General features: G+C 42.0%; 1 protein-coding gene across 4 annotated transcripts in view; it reads right to left on the bottom strand.

Annotated features, from left to right (window-relative positions):
• Positions 1–9,339, bottom strand: part of trim44 (TRIM family member 44) — a 67,794-nt gene extending 58,455 nt beyond the window's left edge. Inside the window, exons 1-2 of one of the 4 annotated variants that reach the window (XM_014148330.3) lie at positions 9,054–9,339; positions 507–1,180 (exon numbers count right to left, since the gene is read on the bottom strand). In XM_014148330.3, coding sequence (XP_014003805.3) covers positions 507–1,133 — 627 coding nt within the window. In that variant the 5' untranslated portion in view covers positions 1,134–1,180; positions 9,054–9,339. Of the gene's footprint in view, positions 1–506; positions 1,181–2,517; positions 2,949–9,053 lie in introns of those variants that run through there. The other 3 variants (XM_082962607.1, XM_082962606.1, XM_082962605.1) reach the window with 3 other exon arrangements.
• Between the last annotated feature and the right edge of the window lie 13,556 nt (positions 9,340–22,895).

Here is a 22,895-nt window from a genome sequence, read left to right as displayed (position 1 = left end):
AAGGACACAGGTGGCAAGGATCTCTCTCCCCCTTTACAATGGAATGCAAGTTTAGAACTCTTGTTGGCCATTGTTAAGGGTCTGCATGTTTGTATACACTATATATACACAAAAGTATAAAAGGACACCCCTTCAGATTAGTGGATTATCTTGTGGCTGAATGGAAGCAAGTCCCAACAGCAATGTTCCAACATCTAGTGGAAAGCCTTCCCAGAAGAGTGGAGGCTGTTATGGCAGCCAAGGGGGGGACCAACTCCATATTAATGCCCATGATTTCGGAATGAGATGTTCGGCAAGCAGATGTCCACATACTTTTGGTCATGTACTGTAGTGTTTGTTAAAAATTGTGGGACTGTGCTTATATCCATGTTATAAATGTGGTACTGCGCTAATATGAAGGTTATTAACGGTGGTACATTGTAATATCTATGTTATAAACATGTGTTGACAGGTAGTGATCATTGCGAGTCCGCCTGCAGGTATGATGTCATTTAAGTGCGACTCACCTTCTGCCAGACGTAGGCCTCGCGCAAGGTGATGATCTCATGCTCGCGGTGCTCCCCCTGCACGGCACACACCACACAGATGACCTTCTCGTCAGTCTTGCAGTAAAGAGTACCCTCCTGGCCATGCTCATTACAGCGCAGCCTCTCCACTGTCACCGTCTCCCTCTTACTACCTCCCTCTGGGGCTGCCACTGCCTCTTCATCACCATCATCTTCATCATCAACTTTCCCCTCCCCCTGGACTCTCTCTCCTCCACATGCCTCATTCTCTTGTACCCCAATCCCACCCCATGCCCCATTTTCCACCACCTCTTGCTCTGCCCTACGCCCAATCTCTCGAACCCTTTCCTCCCCCGCCCCCTCCCCTGTGTCTCTGTCCCTGGCCAGCTGTTGGGACCGGGCCTGGGGCTGCGCCACTTCCTGGCTGTAGGGCGTCAGTAGGTGCCGTGTGCTGTGGACATGTTTCTCAGCGTGGGTAGAGCAGAAGGCGAAGCTGCAGGTGTAACACACCTGGGTTGCCTGCTGGGCCTCATCAGGCTCACAAGCGTCACATGACCCATCCATCTGTGGTAACTCCTCCTCCTCAGGTCCTCCACTTCCTCTCCAGGGTTCCCCTTGGTCTGTCATTGTGGTGGGTATGAGTAGGGTGAATAGAGGGCTAAGAGCAGGACACCCTGTAGGAGAGATCAGTAGTACAGGACAGAGTATATAAATAGTGGTGACCAGGGAACACATACTCACACCAAGCTCATGTAGTCAGAATGTTACAGTCAGCTCCTCTAGACATATCACATGTGTTTGGGAGGGACAGACAATCTCTCTAAGAATACAACAGTAATCTACACCTTTAACAAACACATCTTCCTACTGTACATCACCTAAGCAACAGTAACAAGTTGTAGCGACTACTGTCAGAGGGAAAACACAACCCAATTCTTCCACAGGTACTGTACTGGGTTGGGTAGGTTACTTTCTAAATGTAATCCGTTACAGTTACCTGTCCAAAATTGTAATCAGCAAAGTAATTTTTGTATTAACCAAACTCAGTAAAGTAATCTGATTACTTTGGGTTACTTTCCCCTTAAGAGGCAATTAGAAGATGACAAAGATCTATTGCAGGATAAATCAATGTTAGAGTTTACATAGCTTGCCATAAATCGATGTTGCATTTTACTTTATGGGTTGGTTATGTAGGCCTCTTATAACCCATTGCTTTCTACTACAGATAATAATACGATTAGGCTTTATGGTTACAAAAAAAGTCCGTCAGATTTCCCGTCATTCCAATTAATTTAATACCCCTTGATCTTCAAGAATATTAAATATGGAAATATAGACTAGCCAAATAGTTTTACCTGAGCATATACACACACACTTTTTTTTTTTCATACTCAGGCGGGGTCTCAATTTACTGTTGAGAATTAGAATAGTAGGATACACAAGGTGCAATTTTGAAATGTTGTGTATCAGCAGTATTTTATCTTGTCACTCAAATTAGCCATGTCAGCTAACAATTTTTTGATTGGTAAATTAGTCTAGCCAGATATCTAAACTATTAATAATGGTCTAATACCTACTGGGCACATACCCAGAGGCCCTGCCCAACCAAAGCTCGCTTAGGGTCTCTAGGGCCGGCCCTGAATCATTTACCCAACCAAGGAGGGCCCCCCAGTTACCCATGTGGGCCCCCTACCTCTTCTCCTCCTCCCATTTGATGATTAGCAGAGCGGGCTCCTGTGGTTGACGGTTGCAGTAAAAAAATGTTGATATAAATATACACTACCGGTCAAAAGTTTTAGAACACCTACTCATTCAAGGGTTTTTCTTTATTTTTACAATGTAGAATAATAGCAAAGACATCAAAACTATGAAATAACACTTATAGAATCATGTAGTAACCCCCCCCCCCCCAAAAAATTGTTAAATCTAAATATATTTTATATTTGAGATTCTTCAAAATAGCCTTGATGACAGCTTTGCACACTCTTGGCATTCTCTCAACCAGCTTCACCTGGAATGCTTTTCCAACAGTCTTGAAGGAATTCCCACATATGCTGAGCACTTGTTGACTCCTCCCAAACCATCTCAATTTGGTTGAGGTCGGGGGATTGTGGAGGCCAGGTTATCTGAAGCAGCACTACATCACTCAACCTTCTTGGTCAAATAGCCCTTAAACAGTCTGGAGGTGTGTTGGGTCATTGTCCAGTTGAAAAACATATTATATTCCCACTAAGCCCAAACCAGATGGGATGGCATATTGCTGCAGAATGCTGTGGTAGCCATGCTGCTTAAGTGTGCCTTGAATTGTAAATAAATCACTGACAGTGTCATTAGCAAAGCCCCCCTACACCAAACCCCTCCTCCATGCTTTATGGTGGGAAATACACATGTGGAGATCATCCGTTCACCTACACAGCGTCTCACAAAGACACGGCGGTAGGAACCAAAAATCTCCAATTTGGACTCCAGACCAAAGGACAAATTTCCACCGGTCTAATGTCCATTGCTCGTGTTTCTTGGCCCAAGCAAGTCTCTTCTTCTGTTTGGTGTCCTTTAGTAGTGGTTTCTTTGCAGCAATTCAAACATGAAGACCTGATTCACGCAGTCTCCTCTGAACAGTTGATGTTGAGAAGTCTGTTACTGAGTGTCTGTTACTTGAACTCTGAGTAGCATTTATTTGGGCTGCAATTTCTGAGGCTGGTAACTAATGAATTTATCCTTTGCAGCAGAGGTAACTCTGGGTCTTCCTTTCCTGTGGCTGTCCACATGAGAGCCAGTTTCATCATAGCACTTGATGGGTTTTGCGACTGCGCTCGAAGAAACGTTCAAATTCTTTAAATGTTCCGCATTGACTGACGGATGGACTGTCGTTTCGCTTTGCTTATTTGAGCTGTTCTTGCCATAATATGGACTTTGTCTATTACCAAATAGGGCTATCTTCTGTATACCAACCCTACCTTGTCACAACACAACTGATTGGCTGAAAAGCATTAAGGAAAGAAAGAAATTCCACAAATTAACTTTTAACAATGGACACCTGTTAATTGAAATGCATTCCAGGTAAACTACAATTTATGCATATTCAACGGGTGTTGAATATGCCACTGCTGTCATCCTTACTTCCAAGCATTTATTCAAGTTGGATAATCTTTGGATGCCGACAGCAGTCACACATTGGAAGACATAGCTTGGACTATGGCCTATGAAAGCCTGTTCCTGCTCTTTTCCCACAATCCACCAAACATTTGGTGTGTAATAGTGGTCTCTGACTTGTGGTCAGACTCATGTGGAACAAACTTAAACTTGTGCCTTTTTTCAATGCTGATTTGAATGTAATTGAGAAAACAGAAAAATGTCAAAGATAAATATTTTCTTCTAATCCTAGAAGTAATCATCTGTAATCTGATTACAATATTTTTGCTGGTAATTTAACAGATTACGGTTAGGTGTTTTGCAATAAGTTACTCCCCAACCCTGAGACTGTACCTGCCAAGGTTTACTGTCTTGGTCTGCGCGCACACACACACACACACACACACACTCTCTCTCTGGGCAAGCTCTTTTTCCATGGACCAGTGCCAAGGGTGGGTGGAGATTTTACTTATTAAGGGCCAATGGAATTGTATAAAATGTATAAAACTCCGCCCACCCGGGACACCGGCCATGCAGAATGAACTCCCTTTCTCTCTTCCCTCCTGTCAATCGTCAGACCTTGACCTTTTTTTTTTTTTTTAATCGCTTCACTCGTCATCTTTTGCTCCTGTCCCTCTTTCATTTCACTCTACAGGAGAGCATATGAGAATGCAGGCTACCCGCACTGCCTACCCGACACACACAGCAGGACCTAAGCTTCATACAAACCCATTATGTGGCAATATATTGAATCACTCCAATTTGGTATCCTTCTGCGCGGAAGGATACATTCCGAGTAAGATTAGTCCCATGTACTGGGTAGTGCTGCTGCCGCCGCACTACTTCCAAATCTTCCATTTCTCGGCTCATTCCAGGGAGGATTCACTTGTTAAGAGCTCTATATTAGAGAGTGTATAGGCGCAGAAGTATACCCACTGCTATTCAATAGCTTGGAGCAGCTAGCTAGCCTCTCCATCTGGGTGCTCTGCTGTCCCCGCACTCGGTTTGGCTTGTGTCATCTCGTTCGGGTTTTGTTCTTGTTTTTAAATCACTCGTGACAGTGTACCAACCCGAGAAATACTCGGTTTGGTCGACCAGTATTGCGGCGCTGGCGGTTTGTCTTAGTTGTCTGTGGGACTCTGTCCACCAGAACCCTCACGGTTTTAGCCTTCCGGTTCTGGGACCGGCTACCCTGCAGCCATCTTGCCTAGACTCTTGCGTGTTCCACAGTGAACAAGCTATGCAAAGAGGCTAGCTTAATGAGGTGTGACCATTACAGGACAAAGCACAATTATAAATACACTGTACACTTCCCTTAAGTCCTGCCATCCGGAACCCCGGTGTATATACCAAGAAATAAGCTATAAAAGGTGGCTTGAGTTACAGCTGACCAACACTGTATAAAGCAAGAAATAAGATATAAACGTGTGAGGTAGAATGCCCTGCCCCTTCACAGTCAGGCAGTTCACACTCCATGTGTCCACCTTCACATAGTCTGTGTTCAAAATACCCACTTGCATTCTGCGTTCTCCCGTTCTTTCAAGCGTGATCTTCCGAGAACACCTGAAACAGCACATCGTGTCGATTGGGAGAACGCAGAACGCTTAAAATCCCAAAAAATGTAAAGGTACCTCGACGTGACCTCTAACCTAAACTTCATCACGCACCTGGCGTCAACAAAGATATATTGTGTAGCATAAAAGCAGGTGGACCCCCCTTCAAATTAGTGGATTTGGCTATTTCAGCCACACCGTTGCTGACAGATGTATAAAATCGAGCACACAACCATGCAATCTCCATACACAAACAGTGGCAGTAGTATTGTCTTACTGAAGAGCTCAGTGACTTTCAACGTGGCACCATCATAGCATGCCACCTTTCCAACAAGTTAGATAATCACATTTCTGCCTGCTAGAACTGCCACGGTCAACTGTATGTGCTCTTATTGTGAAGTAGAAACATCTAGGAGCAACAATGGTACAGCCGCAAAGTCGTAGGCCACACAAGCTCACAGAACGGGACTGCCGAGTGCTGAAGTGGGTAGCAAGAAAAAAAAATTGTCTGTCCTAAGATGCAACACTCACTACTGAGTTCCAAACTGTCTCTTCCCTGTGGCTCAGTTGGTAGAGCATGGTGTTTGCAACGCCAGCATAGTGTGTGCAACGCCTGGGTTGTGGGTTCGATTCCCACGGGGGGCCAGTACAAAAACAAATGCATGAAATGAAATGTATGCATTCACTAATGTAAGTCGCTCTGGATAAGAGCGTCTGCTAAATGACTAAAATGTAAATGTAAAATGTCTTGAAACAACGTCAACACAAGAACTGTTTGTTGGGATCTTAATAAAACGGGTTTCCGTGGTCTGAGGCTGTTTTTAATGGTTTGGGCTAGGCCTCTTAGTTCCAGTAAAGGGAAATCTTAACGCTACAGCATACAATGACATTTCAGACGATTCTGTGCTTCCAACTTTGTGGCAACAGTTTGGGGAAGGCCCTTTCCTGTTTCAGCATGACAATGCCCCTGTGCACAAAGCGAGGTCCATACAGAAATGGTTTGTGGAGATTGGTGTGGAAGAACTACACTGGCCTGCACAGAGCCTTGACCTCAACCCCATCGAACACCTTTGGGATGAATTGGAACGCCGACTGTGAGCCAGGCCTAATCGTCCAACATCAGTGCCCAACCTCACTAATGCGGTTGTGGCTGAATGTAAGCCCCCACAGCAATATTCCAACATCTAGTGGAAAGCCTTCCCAGAAGAGTGGAGGCTGTTATAGCAGCAAAGGGGGACCAACTCCATATTAATGCCAATGATTTTGGAATGAGATGTTTGATGAGCAGGTGTCCACATACTTTTAGTCATGTAGTGTAGCTAGCTACGTCCGTTTACAATATACCCAATGTAGTAGTGTTAGCCACTAGTGCTACCAATTCAGTGAAGGACTATCCCAGAATGGAAATATTTAACACAAATACTAAGTAAAAAAGGAACAGAATCGAGTCTCTCAGTACCGGTCACTAAATTAAGCTGAAACCAACCAGAATTGCTTGGTCTGCTGCTACATCATTGTGGACGTATGACAGGTAAGCTTTCATGCACTGTACCATGGCTGAAGAAACAAAAAAATAATGAAATAGTGAAATAAGCTATTTTGCTTACTGTTTAAGAATGATACATAGCCAGAATATTGGTGTTTCACTGTAAATCTTATATTGCATTGCATTAGGACTGCTGGTGTTTTATTTCCAACGAGCAGGCTTTTACATTGTGATAAATTCATATTGCATATTATTCAATTACACCGATGTTAAAGATAGCTTGGTTTGATATTCACCCTATGCATTGATAACTAATTGATAGGCAATATGATTCAATACAACTAGATTAGGTCTAGACTACATCTTAATGTAAACTAAATGTATTAGATACAAAACAAACACTGGCATATTATAAAGGAGAACATGTCCAAATTAATTATATGCATACATATCAAACAGGAATATATATTAAATGAATACACCAAATATTATTAATGCCTTTCTCTCTCCTTGCAGGGGATTAGACAGATGAACTGCAGTCCCCAGATGCCCATGCCTCAAAACCAGAATTGTGTGGAGACATCAACACTGGTTATTTCTTATAAAATATGAACCATTGTTTTCCTGTATCTGTGTACAGTATGAATACAACAGGATACACATTGGCCAAAGAAATGCTTACGTGCAGGTTCATTCTCGACAAAGTAACAATAAGAAATAAAATGAATACCAACAAAAAGTAAATGGTTCAGTAGCAAAAACCTTTAATCAACCCCAAGAGAGACACATCAAGGAGATGAACATTCAAAAGCTTGTTCAGGACACGAGGGCACATTTTTTTCACTACAACCACAGGTTTTTTTTTTTTTTTTAATACACAGGTCAGGAGTTTATAGGTTTTTGTGCCAACCTTTCACCAACACCTCATTCAACTAATTGTGGTCTAAATTGTAGACAAATAGTTGAACATGGTGTCTGCTGGGCAGTAATAAAATGTGCACACAGTACAGTACCCTGGGGCAGAAATCATCCACATCTGTATTTTAGAATGAGCTTCATATGTTACAATGAGCTGACAATTCTGCATGATGGGAGAATACTGTGTGGATCCACTTCTAACATAGTGACGTTGCACACTGCTGAATAAGTTCCTGACTAAACTCCTGTGATAGGGTGATTTTCCTGGTGGACAGGTTCTCAAATTCTTCACTGTCTTGGTGATGGGGTGGGATGTGTGTCAACCTGAGGAAAACAGAGCAGAAACATAAAGCCAAGGGAGGGTAAATTAACCTCACTGCTCAAATTTAAAATGCTGGTTGAAACTGCTGAGAACCACAACTAGCTTTGTTAATGTGCAATGGTTTTTCATATTCATAGGCTTGATCACGTAAGTTTTAAAACGTTAATTTCATTATATGCAATGGTGAAACAAGAGGGGAGGGGAAAGTGACAAGAAGAAAGTTGGCTAACGTTAGGTAAACATACTACATGTATGTATTTACTGATAATTTAAGAATGCACAAATAACTTGCCTGGCTAGCAAGCCTAGATTGAACAGAACACCGCTAGCTGCATTTCCTGCAGTTTTTTTAAAATCAGATGTTAAAATGTCTTGCCTCCAAACCAGTCGGCGCAGTGACTCAACATTTGAATGAAACATTTATATGAAAGTAATTCGTTCAACATTTTAACAAAATATCGTAAATCAATAAAGCTAATACTTACATTTTACAAAGTTATTCCTTATTCCTCTGGAACATTTTCTCCCAAGCACGGACCACAGACCCCGTTAATTCAAAAGTTTCGCTGTGTCGCAAGGTGTTATGGGATATCCTCCCCGGCTAACGAAAAAATATGCTCCCATACGTGCTTTGTTTTTCAGACCTTTCGCTTATAGAACTTCCGGTAAAAAAATAAGAAAAATCCGATAAACTTTGTACATACTTACCTTTTCGCGTCGCACTTGAGAAATGACAGTTGGCTTACGTACTCGCTATACGCTCTAGATAGAACACAAGTATGCATTTTGGAACATAGTAATAGTGTATGAGACAAAGGCTGGTACTGTAGGTCCGTAGTAATATGTACGATTATACACAGCAGGGCCTAAAATTCATTCAAACCCGCTCTTTTGCTTTCTATTCAGTTCTCCCTCTCTCTTTGTATTTTTCTCTATGTTGGGGCCTATCCCTCCTGAACACTGCTCGGGTATTCTCTCTCCTTCCTGACACAAACATCCAGCACAAACCGGGCTTCGCTGCCAAAAAAATCCCCCTCTTCTCCCCTCTGCTATATCCAATTCTCTGACTCATTCACACACTAACTTTCCCCCTGTGAGGCCTACCAGTGTGCAGCTCAGTTCAAATGGGTACTCACTGCTGGTATTTCTGTGAGGCAGGCTCTGCAGTCACGTTCTCTTTCTGTCGCTCTTCGTTTCACTCTCTCTGCTAGGGCGAGCACAGCCAGTGTTGACGTTAGCTAGCTGGCACTTCCTTATGCCAACTGCCCTGGTCTGTTGTGCTCTAGCCTGCTCTACTTTCACTTCACAGCTGAAGCTCTGGCTGCATTCACTTCCTTGTTTTCCTCAGCTGCTGGGTATACATTTTCTCCCCCCTTCTCTCTTTACTTCCTGGTTCTCTAGCGGCAGCCGGAAAGAGAGACACAGAGGTGGGAGAGAGAAACTATCTTGACAACCATTAAAGGCAGAGGGAGCAGCCCGCTAGCAAACACAGACAACGGAGCAGGATTAGAAGGCTTCAGAGGGAGAGTAAACAAACTCTTCCACCGTTGTCCTCAGAGAGAGCTAAGAGGCTATTGTGCTAGGCTCCACATAAGCAGAAGTGTTTAGAGTGCTGCCTGCTACTCTATGGTGAAACATAAATACATTTTTCATTAACTAAACCGGCTACGTTGAGTGGCATGTGCTATTTTAGACGCTTGACACGCTGAAAGTCCGCCTCTCCCATCTACTCATTGTTTTTTTTAGGAGAATACTAACCCACATGGGTGATTGAAAAATGAACAAGGTCCACACTCCAGTCCATTTGGTGGCGGTAATGCACCTTAAAGTTGGTTGCCAACTGCCATATAGAATCCACAGAAGAAGAAAAATACAAAAATACGAGAGATTAATAAAAGAGAACTAACTAAAAACTCTCTAGGTTTCCCCTTTATCTGTGGATTAAATGTCAGATTAGAAAAAACACGATTTTATATGACACAAAATTGGTCAAAATTCTACAAAGATCCAGCAAAAAAAAGTACCATATGCATTTCAGGTAAAATAACCCAATGATTATCTAACAAGACAAATTACCTAGCAACAGCAAACTAGAAATGTCCATTAATGGTTCATCTGTGTTTTGACCTGTCACCAAATTAATATAGTTGGTTCACACTTGGTTTTGCTATTTTAACTGGTGTGTCATGAATGCATCTGGTGGGAATAGACAAAATCAACATGCGCATGATGGAGGATGCATGCACGGAGCCAGTTTGGTCAAGGTGTAAACTGAAATTACAGTCTGAGTGGGCCTCGGAGGATGCAGACAAAGATGTGTTGCCAATTGCAAAATATAAAAGAATAAAGCCAGACAAGCCACACTGCAAGAGAATAAACAACAGAGACAAAAAAAAAAGCATTTAGCACAAACAGATGAGAAAATTATATTTTCCAAATCTTTAGTGATTTCCAGTGGAAAATAAGGACGGCTTAAAAAAATAATCGGAAAGTCAGATTTCAACAAAGACAACACTTGATATAGCTCACTTGGGTAGTTTCACGAGAGTCCCTTTTGGGTTGTGTAACTTGGTGGGGAATAAAACATTCACCTCATTTTCATTCTGTCATGACCAGCACATTCAACTTAATAAAAAACACGTTTTCCCATCTCAAGATGTTAAATAAAAAACAGACTATAGTAAAGTAAGTGCCTTTTAGGTACCAAATTAAGTAACTGGGTTGATGATTTAATCTTAAATCGGCCATAAATCCCCTCATGACAGGGGAAATGGACGATTGTGGTGTGCAACAGGGAAGGGCAATTAAATGCAAGCTATACAAAAGCATAAAAAAATGTAATTGTTAAAACATTTCTAGCCTGTCTATGGGTAACATTGTTGAAGTGTTACGCTCGACCCACTCAGTTTTGCACTAGAAAGTGGCCAAAAAGAGTAGAACCAGCTCACTTGTTTTTACACTATGATTTGACTATTAGATGTTCAATGTTTATTTTGAAAAAAATATTTTAAAAGGAATAGCTTCACCAAATTAAAAGAGAGTTCAGTTCACGTAACAGGGTTTACCTTAAATTGAGGGATAGCCCCCCCCCCCCCCTTAAAATGGCTCACTAATCACATTAAATAAATAACAGTCATCAGGAATAATGTTCTCAAAACAACAAAATAACTAGGGCTTTACAAGGATGGTGATAACCTGGAGAAGGTTTGGGTTTAAGTGGGATAACATCCTCTGAGAAGTCAGAGAGAGTGCATATTTTGAATGTGGTCTATATTAAAGGACACTTAATTAAATATAACAGGCTTTTAAAATCCAATATTGGTGAACAATTTCTACTTAAAATATGAAAGGGATGCTAAAGGGCCTCAATTCGTGGAATAACCCACCTCAGAGTGAAACTATGCAGAGGGTTAAGTAAGCTCTAATTGACAAGATATGGCAAGACCACATAACTTACTCACTATAGAACATCATTTCCTTTTTATGCACTTTTTCTCTATGCTTATTCTGACCTTGAACTTTAGTATGAGAATAGCATGCTATTCACCCACTAACCGTTTGAGGTGGAGTGCAAATAAATGAAGGTTTGGTGGAGGTGTGTCTAAAGATACAACGTATTCTGACCGTCACTTTAAGCCAATTTACAGTGCATTCGGAAAGTATTCAGACCCCTTCCCTTTTTCCACATTTTGTTACGTTAAAGCCTTATTCTAAAAGTGATATTAAAAAATAATAATCCTCAATCTGCGCACAATACCCCATAATGACAAAGCAAATACAGGTTTTAAGAAATGTATTAAAAATAAAAAACACAAATAACTTATTGACATAAGTATTCAGACCCTTTGCTATGAGACTCAAAATTGAGCTCAGGTGCATCCTGTTTCCATTGATAACACTTAAGATGTTTCTACAACTTGATTGGAGTGCACCTGTGGCAAATTCAATTGATTGGACATGATTTGGAAAGACACATACCAATCTATATAAGGTCCCACAGTTGACAATGCATGTCAGAGCAAAAACCAAGCCATGAGGTTGAAGGAATTGTCCATAGAGATCAGAGACAGGGTTGAGTCGAGGCACAGATCTGAGGAAGGATACCAAAATATTTCTGCAGAATTGAAGTTCCCCAAGAACACAGTGGCCTCCATCATTCTTAAATAGAAGAAGTTTGGAACCACCAAGACTCTTCCTAGAGCTGGCCGCCCGGCCAAACTGAGCAATGGTGGGAGAAGGGCCTTGGTCAGGGAGGTGACAAAGAACCAGATGGTCACTCTGACAGAGCTCCAGAGTTCCTCTGTGGAGATGGGAGAACCTTCCAGAAGGACAAGCATCTCTGCAGCACTCCACCAATCAGGCCTTTATGGTAGAGTGGCCAGACGGAAGCCACTCCTCAATAAAAGGCACATGACAGCCCACTTGGAGTTTGCCAAAAGGCGCCTAAAGGACTCAGACCATGAGGAACAAGATTCTTTGGTCTGATGAAACCAAGATGGAACTCTTTGGCCTGAATGCCAAGCGTCATGTCTGGAGGAAACATGGCACAATCCCTATGGTGGAGCATGGTGGTGGGAGCATCATGCTGTGGGGATGTTTTTCAACAGCAGGGACTGAGAGACTAGTCAGGATTGAGGGAAAGATGAACGGCGCAAAGTACAGAGAGATCCTTGATAAAAATCTGCTCCAGAGTGCTCAGGACCTCGGACTGGGGCAAAGGTTCACCTTCCAAAAGGACAACGACCCTAAGCCAAGACAACGCAGGAGTGGATTTGGAACAAGTCTCAATGTCATTGAGTGGCCCAGCCAGAGCCGGGACTTGAACCCAATAGAACATCTCTGGAGAGACCTGAAAATAGCTGTGCAGTGATGCTCCCCATCCAACCTGACATAGCTTGAGAAAATCTGCAGAGAAGAATGGGAGAAACTCCCCAAATACAGGTATGCCAAGCTTGTAGCGTCATACCCAATAATTCTCGAGGCCGTAATCACTGCCAAAGGTGCTTCAACAAAGTCCTGAGTAAAGGGTCGGAATAGTTATGTAAATGTGATATTTCATTTATTATTATTATTATTTTATTTCTAAATTAGCAACATTTTCTTAAACCCTTTTTTTGCTTTGTCATTCTGGGGCATTGTGAGTAGATTGACTATTTAATACATTTTAGAATGTGGATGTAAAGTAACAAAATGTGGAAAAAGTCAAGGAATCTGAATACTTTACGAATTGATTTTTTCCTGATAGAAATAACACCATTCTCAATGCACTGTAATTTACTAATTAATACAAACGGTTGAGTAATTAATTTGCATAAGGGGATTGTGAATATAAATGACTTTTTTAGATCTATTTTATCTTTTGATCACTGGAGAGAAATGTGAAACCAGTCATATGGCAGAAAACTGAAACATATCAACTTTCCCACAATGAAGGTTATGAAATGCTGTGCCATTATCAATCAATCAATCAATCAATCAATCAATCAATCAATCAATCAATCAATCAATCAATCAATCAATCAATCAATCAATCAATCAATCAATCAAACAATCAAACAATCAATCAATCAATCAATCAAATGTATTTATAAAGCCCTTTTTACATCAGCAGATGTCACAACGTGCTGTGCAGAAACCCAGCCTAAAACCCCAAACAGCAAGCAATGGATATGTGGAAGCACTGTGGCTAGAAAGGGCGGGAACCTAGGAAGAAGCCTAGTGAGGAACCAGGCTCTGAGGGGTGGCCAGTCCTCTTTTGGCTTTGCCAAGTGAAGATTATAAGAGTACATGGTCATTAAGATTGTTCTTCAAGCTGTTCAAACGTTCATAGATGACCAGCAGGGTCAAATAATAATCACAGTGGTTGTAGAGGGTGCAACAGGTCAGTACCTCAGGTGTAAATGTCAGTTAGCTTTTCGTAGTCGAGCATTCAGAGGTCGAGACAGCATGTGAGGTAGAGAGAAAGAGAGTCGAAAACAGCAGGTCCGGGACAAGGTAGCATGTCTGGTGAACAGGTCAGGGTTCCATAGCCGCAGGCAGAACAGTTGAACCCACAGACAGCGCCAACCAGGCAGAATATAACCCCACAGCCCCCACACCACTATAGGTATATCAACAGACCACCAACTTACTACCCTGAGACAAAGCTGAGTATAGCCCACGAGGATCTCCTCCACCGAGACAAGCCCAAGGAGGTGCAAAAACGGACAGGAAGATCAGGTCAGTGACTCAACCCACTCATAGTAAGACATTTCTGTCCTACTAGTGTCTGTGTTTTTATGGTCTCCACTCTAGTTCCCTGCAGCTAATCTGGGCGTTTGGTCACTAGAGATGGCTAGAGCTGACAAATGAGTTCAAGACTGCATTACATACTGTAGACAATAATGTGTTTTACTAGAGATAGCTTAGGACTAGAACAATCCCTCATTGTCTCAAAATCATCCTTGCAACTGGGAAATGAAGCCAGGGTGGGGTTAAGACAACAACCCTGTGCAGATAACGACCGTATGAACCCAGAGTGGCGTATGATTCCCCTTGGTCTGCATGAGAGGTGCTGAACCAACCATGACAAAGCGTTTTTAGTGTCAGCTATATATAGTACTCTGCACTTGTGTAAAGGTTAGGTTACTCGGTCCAACACTCAAGGGTGTGGGGTCGACCAGCCTCATTATTGCATTAATTAATACATTTGAAATAAAGATGATTGTTTGAAGAAATGGCAGTCTCTCTCAGTATGAATTTCCATGACAAGTGATGCACCCCTCCTAGGGACGGCATGGAAGAGCACTAGTAAGCCAGTTGCACAGCCCCCGTAATAGGGTCAGAGGCAGAGAATCCCAGTGGAGAGAGTGGCTGGCCAGGCATAGACAGCAAGGGTGGTTCATTGCTCCAGTGCCTTGCCGTTCACCTTCACACCCCTGGGCCAGACTACACTCAATCAAAGGACCTACTGAGGAGATGAGTCTTCAGAAAATACTTAAATGTCGAGACCGAGTCTCACATGGATAGAAAGACCATTCCATAAAAATGGAGCTCTATAGGATAAAGCCCTGCCTCCAGCTGTTTGCTTATACATTCTAGGGACAATAAGGAGGCCTGTGTCTTGTGACCTTAGCGTATGTGTAGGTATGTATGGCGGGACCAAATCGGGGAGATAGGTAGGAGCAAGCTTATGTACTGCTTTGTAGGTTAGCAGTAAAACCTTGATACCAGTCCTAACATAACAGGAAGCCAGAGTAGAGAGGCTAGCACTGGAGTAATATGATGAAATCTTTTGGTTCTAGTCAGGTTTCTAGCAGCCGTGTTTAGCTCTAACTGAAGTTTATTCAGTGCTTTATCCAGGTAGCTGGAGAGTAGAGCATTGCAGTAGTCTAATCTGGAAGTGATAAAAACATGGATTAGCTTTACTGCATAATGTTTGGACAAACAGTTTTTCATTTTTGCAATGTTACAACAATTTAAAAAAGCTGTCCTCTAAAAATTATTGATATGTTTGTCAAAAAAAGAGAGCAGAGTCCAGAGTAACACTGAGGTCCTTCACAGTTTTATTTGAGATGACTGTACAACCATCAAGATTAATTGTCAAATCCAACAGCAGATCTCTTTGTTTCTTGGGACCTAGAACTAGCATCTCTGTTTTGTCCAAGATTAAAAGTAACATATGCCACCATCCACTTCCTTATGCCTGAAACACAAGCTTCCAGTGTAGGCAATTTTGGGGCTTCACCATGTTTCATAGCAGTGAAATTTGACATTGTGCTTCTGAATGACGTCACTAAGAGGTAGAATATATAGTGAAAACAATAGTGGTCCTGAAACGGAACCTTGAGGAACACCAAAATGTACAATTGATTTGTCAGAGGACAAACCATCCACAGAGACAAACGGATATATTTCTGAAAGATAAGAACTAAACCAGGCAAGAACTTGTCCATGTAGACCAATTAGGATTTCCATTCTCTCCAAAAGAATGTGGTGATCGATGGTGTCAAATGCAGCATTAAGGTCTAGGAGCATGAGGACAGATGCAGAGGCTTAGTCTGACACCATTAAAAGGTAATTTACCACCTTCACGAGTGCAGACTCAGTGCTATGATGGAGTCTAAAACCAGACTGAAATGTTTCATATACATTATTTGTCTTCAAGAAGGCAATGAGTTGCTGCGCAACAGATTTTTCTAAACATATTTAGAGGAATGGGAGGTTCGATAGAGGCCAATATTCTTTTACATTTCCGGGTCAAGGTTTGGCTTTTTCAGGAGAGGCTTTATTACTGCCACTTTTAGTGAGTTTGGTACACACCAGGAGGATAGGGAGCAATTTATTATATTCAACAAAGGAGGTTCAAGCACAGGAAGTAGCTCTTTCAGTAGTTGGAATAGGATCCAGTATGCAACTTGAAGGTTTGGAGACCATGACTATTTTCAGGAATGTTACGAGATACTGGATTCAGAAACTTGAGTGTCTCCATTGATCCTAGGTCCTGGCAGTTCTGTGCAGACTCAGGACAACTGAGCTTGGAGAAATACGCACATTTAAAGAGGAGTACGTAAGAATTTAATTTCTAAGGACTTTTTAAATCAAATGTTATTTGTCACATGCCTGGAATACAATAGCACCTTACCGTGAAATGCTTAGTTACAAGCCCTAACCAACAATGCAGTTCAATAAAATATTTACTAAATAAAGTTTAAAAAAATAAAAAAATTAAAGTAACACATTAACAACAACGAGGCTATATACAGGGGGTACCTGTACAGAGTCAATGTACAGGTAAGTCGAGGTAATTTAAACATGTACAGTTGAAGTCGGAGGTTTACATACACCTTAGCCAAATACATTTCAACTCAGCTTTTCACAATTCCTGACATTTAATCCTAGTAAAAATTCCCTGTTTTAGGCCAGTTAGGATCACCACTTTATTTTAATAATGTGAAATGTCAGAATAATAGTACAGAGAAGGATTTATTTCAGCTTTTATTTCTTTCATCACATTCCCAGTGGGTCAGAAGTTAACATACACTCAATTAGTATTTGGTAGCATTGCCTTTAAATGTTTAACGTTTCAGGTAGCCTTCCACAAGCTTCCCACAATAAGTTGGGTGAATTTTGGCCCGTTCCTCCTGACAGAGCTGGTGTAACTGAGTCCAGTTTGTAGGCCTCCTTGCTAGCACACACTTTTTCAGTTCTGCCCACAAATGTTCTATTGGATTGAGGTCAGGTCTTTGTGATGGCCACTCCAATACCTTGACTTTGTTGTCCTTAAGCCATTTTGCCACAATTTTAGAAGTATGCTCAGGGTCATTGTCCATTTGGAAGACCCATTTGCGACCAAGCTTTAACTTCCTGACTGATGTCTTGTGATGTTGCTTCAATATATCCACTTAATTTTCCCACCTCATTATGCCATCTATTTTGTGAAGTGCACCAGTCCCTCCTGCAGCAAAGCACCCCCACAACATGATGCTGCCACCCCCGTGCTTCACGGTTGGGATGGTGTTCGTCGGCTTGCAAGCCTCCCCCTTTTTCCTCCAAAAATAACGATGGTCATTATGGCCAATAGCTCTATTTATGTTTCATCAGACCAGAGGACATTTCTCCAAAAAGTGCGATCTTTGTCACCATGTGCAGTTGCAAACCATAGTCTGGCTTTTTTATGGCGTTTTTGGAGCAGTGGCTTCTTCCTTGCTGAGCGGCCTTTCAGGTTATGTCGATATAGGACTCGTGGATATAGACTGTGGATATAGATACTTTTGTACCTGTTTCCTATAGAATCTTCATAAGGTCCTTTGCTGTTGTTCTGGGATTGATTTGCACTTTTCACACCAAAGTACGTTCACCTCTAGGAGACAGGATGCATCTCCTTCCTGAGCGGTATGATGGCTGCGTGGTCTCATGGTGTTTAAACGTGCGTACTATTGTTTGTACAGATGAACGCGGACCGCGTACCGCCTTCAGGCATTTGGAAATTACTCCCAAGGATGAACCAGACTTGTGGAGGTCTACAATTTTTTTCCCTGAGGTCTTGGCTGATTTCTTTTGATTTTCCCATGATGTCAAGCAAAGAGGCACTGAGTTTGAAGGTAGGCCTTGAAATACATCCACAGGTGAAAAGTCGGCCTGGAGGGCAACCACAGGATTCTCAACTGCAAGTGGAACCACAAGGTAAGGGAAAGCAGGTCTTCTGGCATCCGGGGCCCCGTCCATAATCTCCATCCTCGTCCGGTGGATGATCGAAGACTCCTTTAAACAAAGCCATGAACCTCACATAGGAACCAGGCTTCTCCTCTCCGCTCTCCCAGACGGCCGTAGCCCATTCCAACACCAGCCCAGTCAACAGTGAAATATCCGTGGCAGCCTTGGACATCTCGGTGGTGGGGGCTCCCATTTTATGAGGAAATAGAGGGAAAACTGGAGAAGGAAGCCACGGCATTTGGATGGGGTCCCGTCAAATCTGTCTGGAAGGGACAAATGGGCATCGCTGACCTGGGCAGACTGCTGAATGTGCTGGGCTGCTGGCTCGCTCGGTCAACCCATGGTAGAGGATCCTCCGCTCATTGGGGTGATGCCCTGTGGGGAAGATCTAGATGTTGAAGAAGGCGGAAGACCTCATCCATCACCATCCCCAGTTGCGCCAGCTGATCGTGGTGTTGGCGAGATAGGTCTCCCTGTTCACTGACCATTTGGGAGATGTCTCGGTTGGTTGCTGGTTCCATTTTGTGAGGCAATATTCTGTAACGTAGACACAGGGAGTCAGGAAGTGCAGTTAGGGAGTTTAATGACAAAGGACATTGAATGATACAAAACAAGAAAGCGTCTAAACATGGGAACATAAACAATATTGCCTGGTGGGTGATTCATCGGAGTAATATATAAAGGGGAAGTAATCAGGGAGATGATGAAGTCCAGGTGTGCCTAATGAGGTGTAGGTGTGCAGAATGAAGGTTGCCAGGTGTGCGTAAGGATGGGTTCCCAGGACCGGTGGTTAGTAGACCGGCGACATCTAGTGGACGTGTCACAGGGTTTGGCTGTTAACTTACTATATACTATATGTTACAGCAGGTTTCCCAAACTCGGATACTGGACATGGACATTTTAGAATAAACGTTTTGGGCCCGAATCGAGAACAAAGATAGTATCGCCAATACCATTGTCATGACTCTCTCTCCTTGATGAGGATCAAAGGTGCCAGATCAGCTAGGCCCATGGTGGACAGATAACTAGCCCCCCTCTCTCCCACATGAGAGGAGATGGGGGAGTTGGGCCGGTTTTATGACTTAACAGTGGATCATAAAATTGTGTGACAACTTCCTCTTTCTTGATCTCTATTTTGGGAGAATGGAATGTCTGGGTGTTACAGAGAGACTCTTCCCCAAACTTCAACAACAAACAATGAACACTGGGACAATATATTTCAACATCCGAATTTTGGGAATGATGAGAGATGGAATATGGGAAATTAATGTCTATTTTATGATGTCATTACAATGATCATAAAGACGTTATAATGGAAACATTGTAACTTTAAGAGCTTTCACACTGTATATATCAGATTTACATCTAAATGTTGTAAAAAGTATATGATTAAATATGATTTTTTTTAGATGGAAATGTGATTTTAGCCTTCTAAATCAGATTTTTTTCTTGCAAACTTTTGCACACTGTCTAGCTTACATTTTAGTGATTAATAGTGAACTGGACACAGTCAATAAACTGTAGGTCCGTTATCATTACGATTTGGATTTAATAATTTTTAAGTATACTGAACAAAAATATAAACTCAACATGTAAATTGCTGGTCCCATGTTTCAAGAGCTGAAATAAAAGATCCCTGAAGTTTTCCATATGCACAAAAAGCTTATTTCTCTCAAATTTTGTGCACAAATTAGTTTACATCACTGTTAGTGTGAATGTATCCTTTGCCAAGACAATCCACCCACTTGACAGGTGTGGCATGTCAATAAGCTGATTACACAGGTGCACCTTGTGCTGGGTACAATAAAAGGTCACTATAAAATGTGCATTTTTTGTCACACATCACAATGTCACAGATGTTTTGACGTAGCGTGCAGTTGGCATGCTGTCTGCAGGAATGTCTACCAGAGCTGTTGCTAGAGAATGTAATGTTCATTTCTCTACCATAAGCCATCTTCAACATCGTTTTAGAGAATTTGACAGTATGTCCAACCAGCCTCACAACCGCAGACCATGTGTAACCACGCCAGCACAGGACCCACTCATCCAGCTTCTTCACCTGCGGAATTGTGTGAGGCGGTGCTGAGGAGTATTTCTTGGTGTATTTAAAGCCCTTTTTTGTGAAAAATCTTATTCTGATTGTCCAGACCTGGCTCCGCAGTGGGTGGGCCTGGCTCCCAAGTGGTAGGCCTATGCCCACCGATGGCTGCGTCCTTGCCCAGTCATGTGAAATCCATAGATTAGGGACTAATTTATTTATTTAAATTGACTAATTTCCTTACATGAACTGAAACTCAGTAGACTTTGAAATTGTGGCATGTTGCTATTTATATTGAGTTCACCCGCCACCCCCCGCCACCCAAAAAAACTATATATTATATTTAATTTACAGTACAAGTCAAAAGATGACACACCTACTTATTCAAGGATTTTCATTTTATTTGACTATTTTCTACATTGTAGAATAATGGTGAAGACATCAAAACTGTGAAATAACACGTATGAAATCATATAGTAACCAAAGAAGTGTTAAACAAATCAAAATATATTTTAGATTCTTCAAAGTAGCCACCCTTTGTCTTGATGACAGCTTTGAACAGTCTTGGCATTCTCTCAACCAGCTTCACCTGGAATGCTTTTCCAACAGTCTTGAAGGAGTTCCCACATATGCTGAGCACTTGTTGGCTGCTTTTCCTTCACTCTGTGGTCCAACTCATCCCAAACCATCTTAATTGGGTTGAGGTCAGGTGATTGTGGAGGCCAGATCATCTGATGCAGCACGCCATCACTCTCCTTCTTGGTCAAATAGCCTTTACACAGCCTGGAGGTATGTTGGGTCATTGTCCTATTGAAAAACAAATGATAGTCCCACTAAGTGCCTAACCAGATGGGATTGTGTATCGCTGCAGAAGGCTGTTGTAGCCATGCTGGTTAAGTGTGGCTTGAATTCTAAATAAATCATTGACAGTATCACCAGCAAAGCACCCCTACACCATCACACCTCCTCCTCCATTCTTCACGGTGAGAACTACACATGCGGAGATTATCCGCTCACCTATTCTGCATCTCACAAAGACACGGCGGTTGGAACCAAAAATCTCAAATTTGGACTCATCAGACCAAAGGACAGATTTTGAACGGTCTAATGTCCATTGCTTGTGTTTCTTTGCCCAAGCAAGTCTCTTCTTCTTTAGTAGTGGTTACTTTTCAGCAATCCGACCATGAAGGCCTGATTCACACAGTCTCACAGTCGCAAAAAAACATCAAACAGTTGATGTTGAGATGTGTCATATCCTCTGCAGCAGAGGTAACTCTGGGTCTTCCTTTCCTTTGGTGGTCCTCATGAGAGCCAGTTTCATCATAGCGCTTGATGTTTTTTTGCGACTGCAAACGTTCAAAGTTCTTGAAATGTTCCGCATTGACTGACCGTCATGTCTTAACGTAAAGATGGAATGTCATTTCTCTTTTCTTATTAGAGCTGTTCTTGCCATAATATGGACTTGGTCTTTTACCAAATAGGGCTATCTTCTGTATACCACCCATACCCTGTCACAACACAACTGATTGGCTCAAATGCATTAAGAAGGAAAGAAATTCCACAAATTAACTTTTAACAAGGCCCATCTGTTAATTGAATTGCATTCCAGGCTGGTTGAGAGAATGCCAACAGCGTGCAACGTTGTCATCAAGGAAAAGGGTGGCAACTTTGAGGAATCTCAAATGTTAAATATATTTTGATTTGTTTAACACTTTTTTGGTTACTACACGATTCCATATGTGTTATTTTGTAGTTTTGATATCTCACTATTATTCTACAATGTAGAAAATAGTTAAAATAAAGAAAAAACGTTGAATGAGTAGGTGTGTCCAAACTTTTGACTGTTACTGTATATTATATATTTTCTACTCATACCACCCGCAGACCGCATTGGACCCCCTGGCAGGTAATATGTTTGACATACCTGCTCTACAACCTAGTGTGTTCCTCTGTTCATGCACCTTGGTTGAATGGAAAGGTACAGAATATACAGTATGTTCCTGTTTCTCTCTCCCTCATCTCAAAGCAGGTCAGTCCCTGGGCTGCTCTCTGCCAGCCCGGTACACCCTGCCTGGTATAACACTGTGTCAAATAATAATGCAGAATCAGTAGGTTTTAGAGAGTAAGTCAGTGTCTGGACTGGTGGTGCTCAGATGGGTCTGTGTGGAGGGAGATTATATTTTATTTGTTATTTACTTCACCTTTATTTAACCAGGTGGGCCAGTTGAGAACAAGTTCTCTTTTACAACTGTGACCTGGCCAAGATAAAGCAAAGCAGTGCGACAAAAAACAACACAGAGTTACACATGGGATAAACAAAAGTACAGTCAATAACAATAGAAAAATCTACACACAGTGAGTACAAATGGAGTGAGGAGGTAAGGCAATAAATTGGCCATAGTAGCGAAGTAATTACAATTTAGCAAATTAACACTGGAGTGATAGATGTGCCGATGATGATGTGCAAGTAAATAGAAATACTGGTGTGCAAAAGAGCAAAAAAAAGTAAATAAAAACAATATGGGGATGAGGTAAGTAGTTGAATGGGCTATTTACAGATGGGCTGTGTACAGCTGCAGCGATCGGTGAGCTGCTCAGATAGCTGATGCTTAAAGTTAGTGAGGGAGATATAAGTCTCCAACTTCAGTGATTTTTGCAAATCGTTCCAGTCATTGGCAGCAGAGAACTGGAAGGAAAGGCGGCCAAAGGAGGTGTTGGCTTTGGGGATGACCAGTGAGATATATCT

This window comes from Salmo salar, chromosome 16, assembly GCF_965601325.2.
Source record: "Salmo salar chromosome 16, fSalSal1, whole genome shotgun sequence".
NCBI lineage: Eukaryota > Metazoa > Chordata > Actinopteri > Salmoniformes > Salmonidae > Salmo > Salmo salar.
Note: the sequence above shows the minus strand (reverse complement) of the source record. Positions and strands in the feature narration are given on the sequence as shown.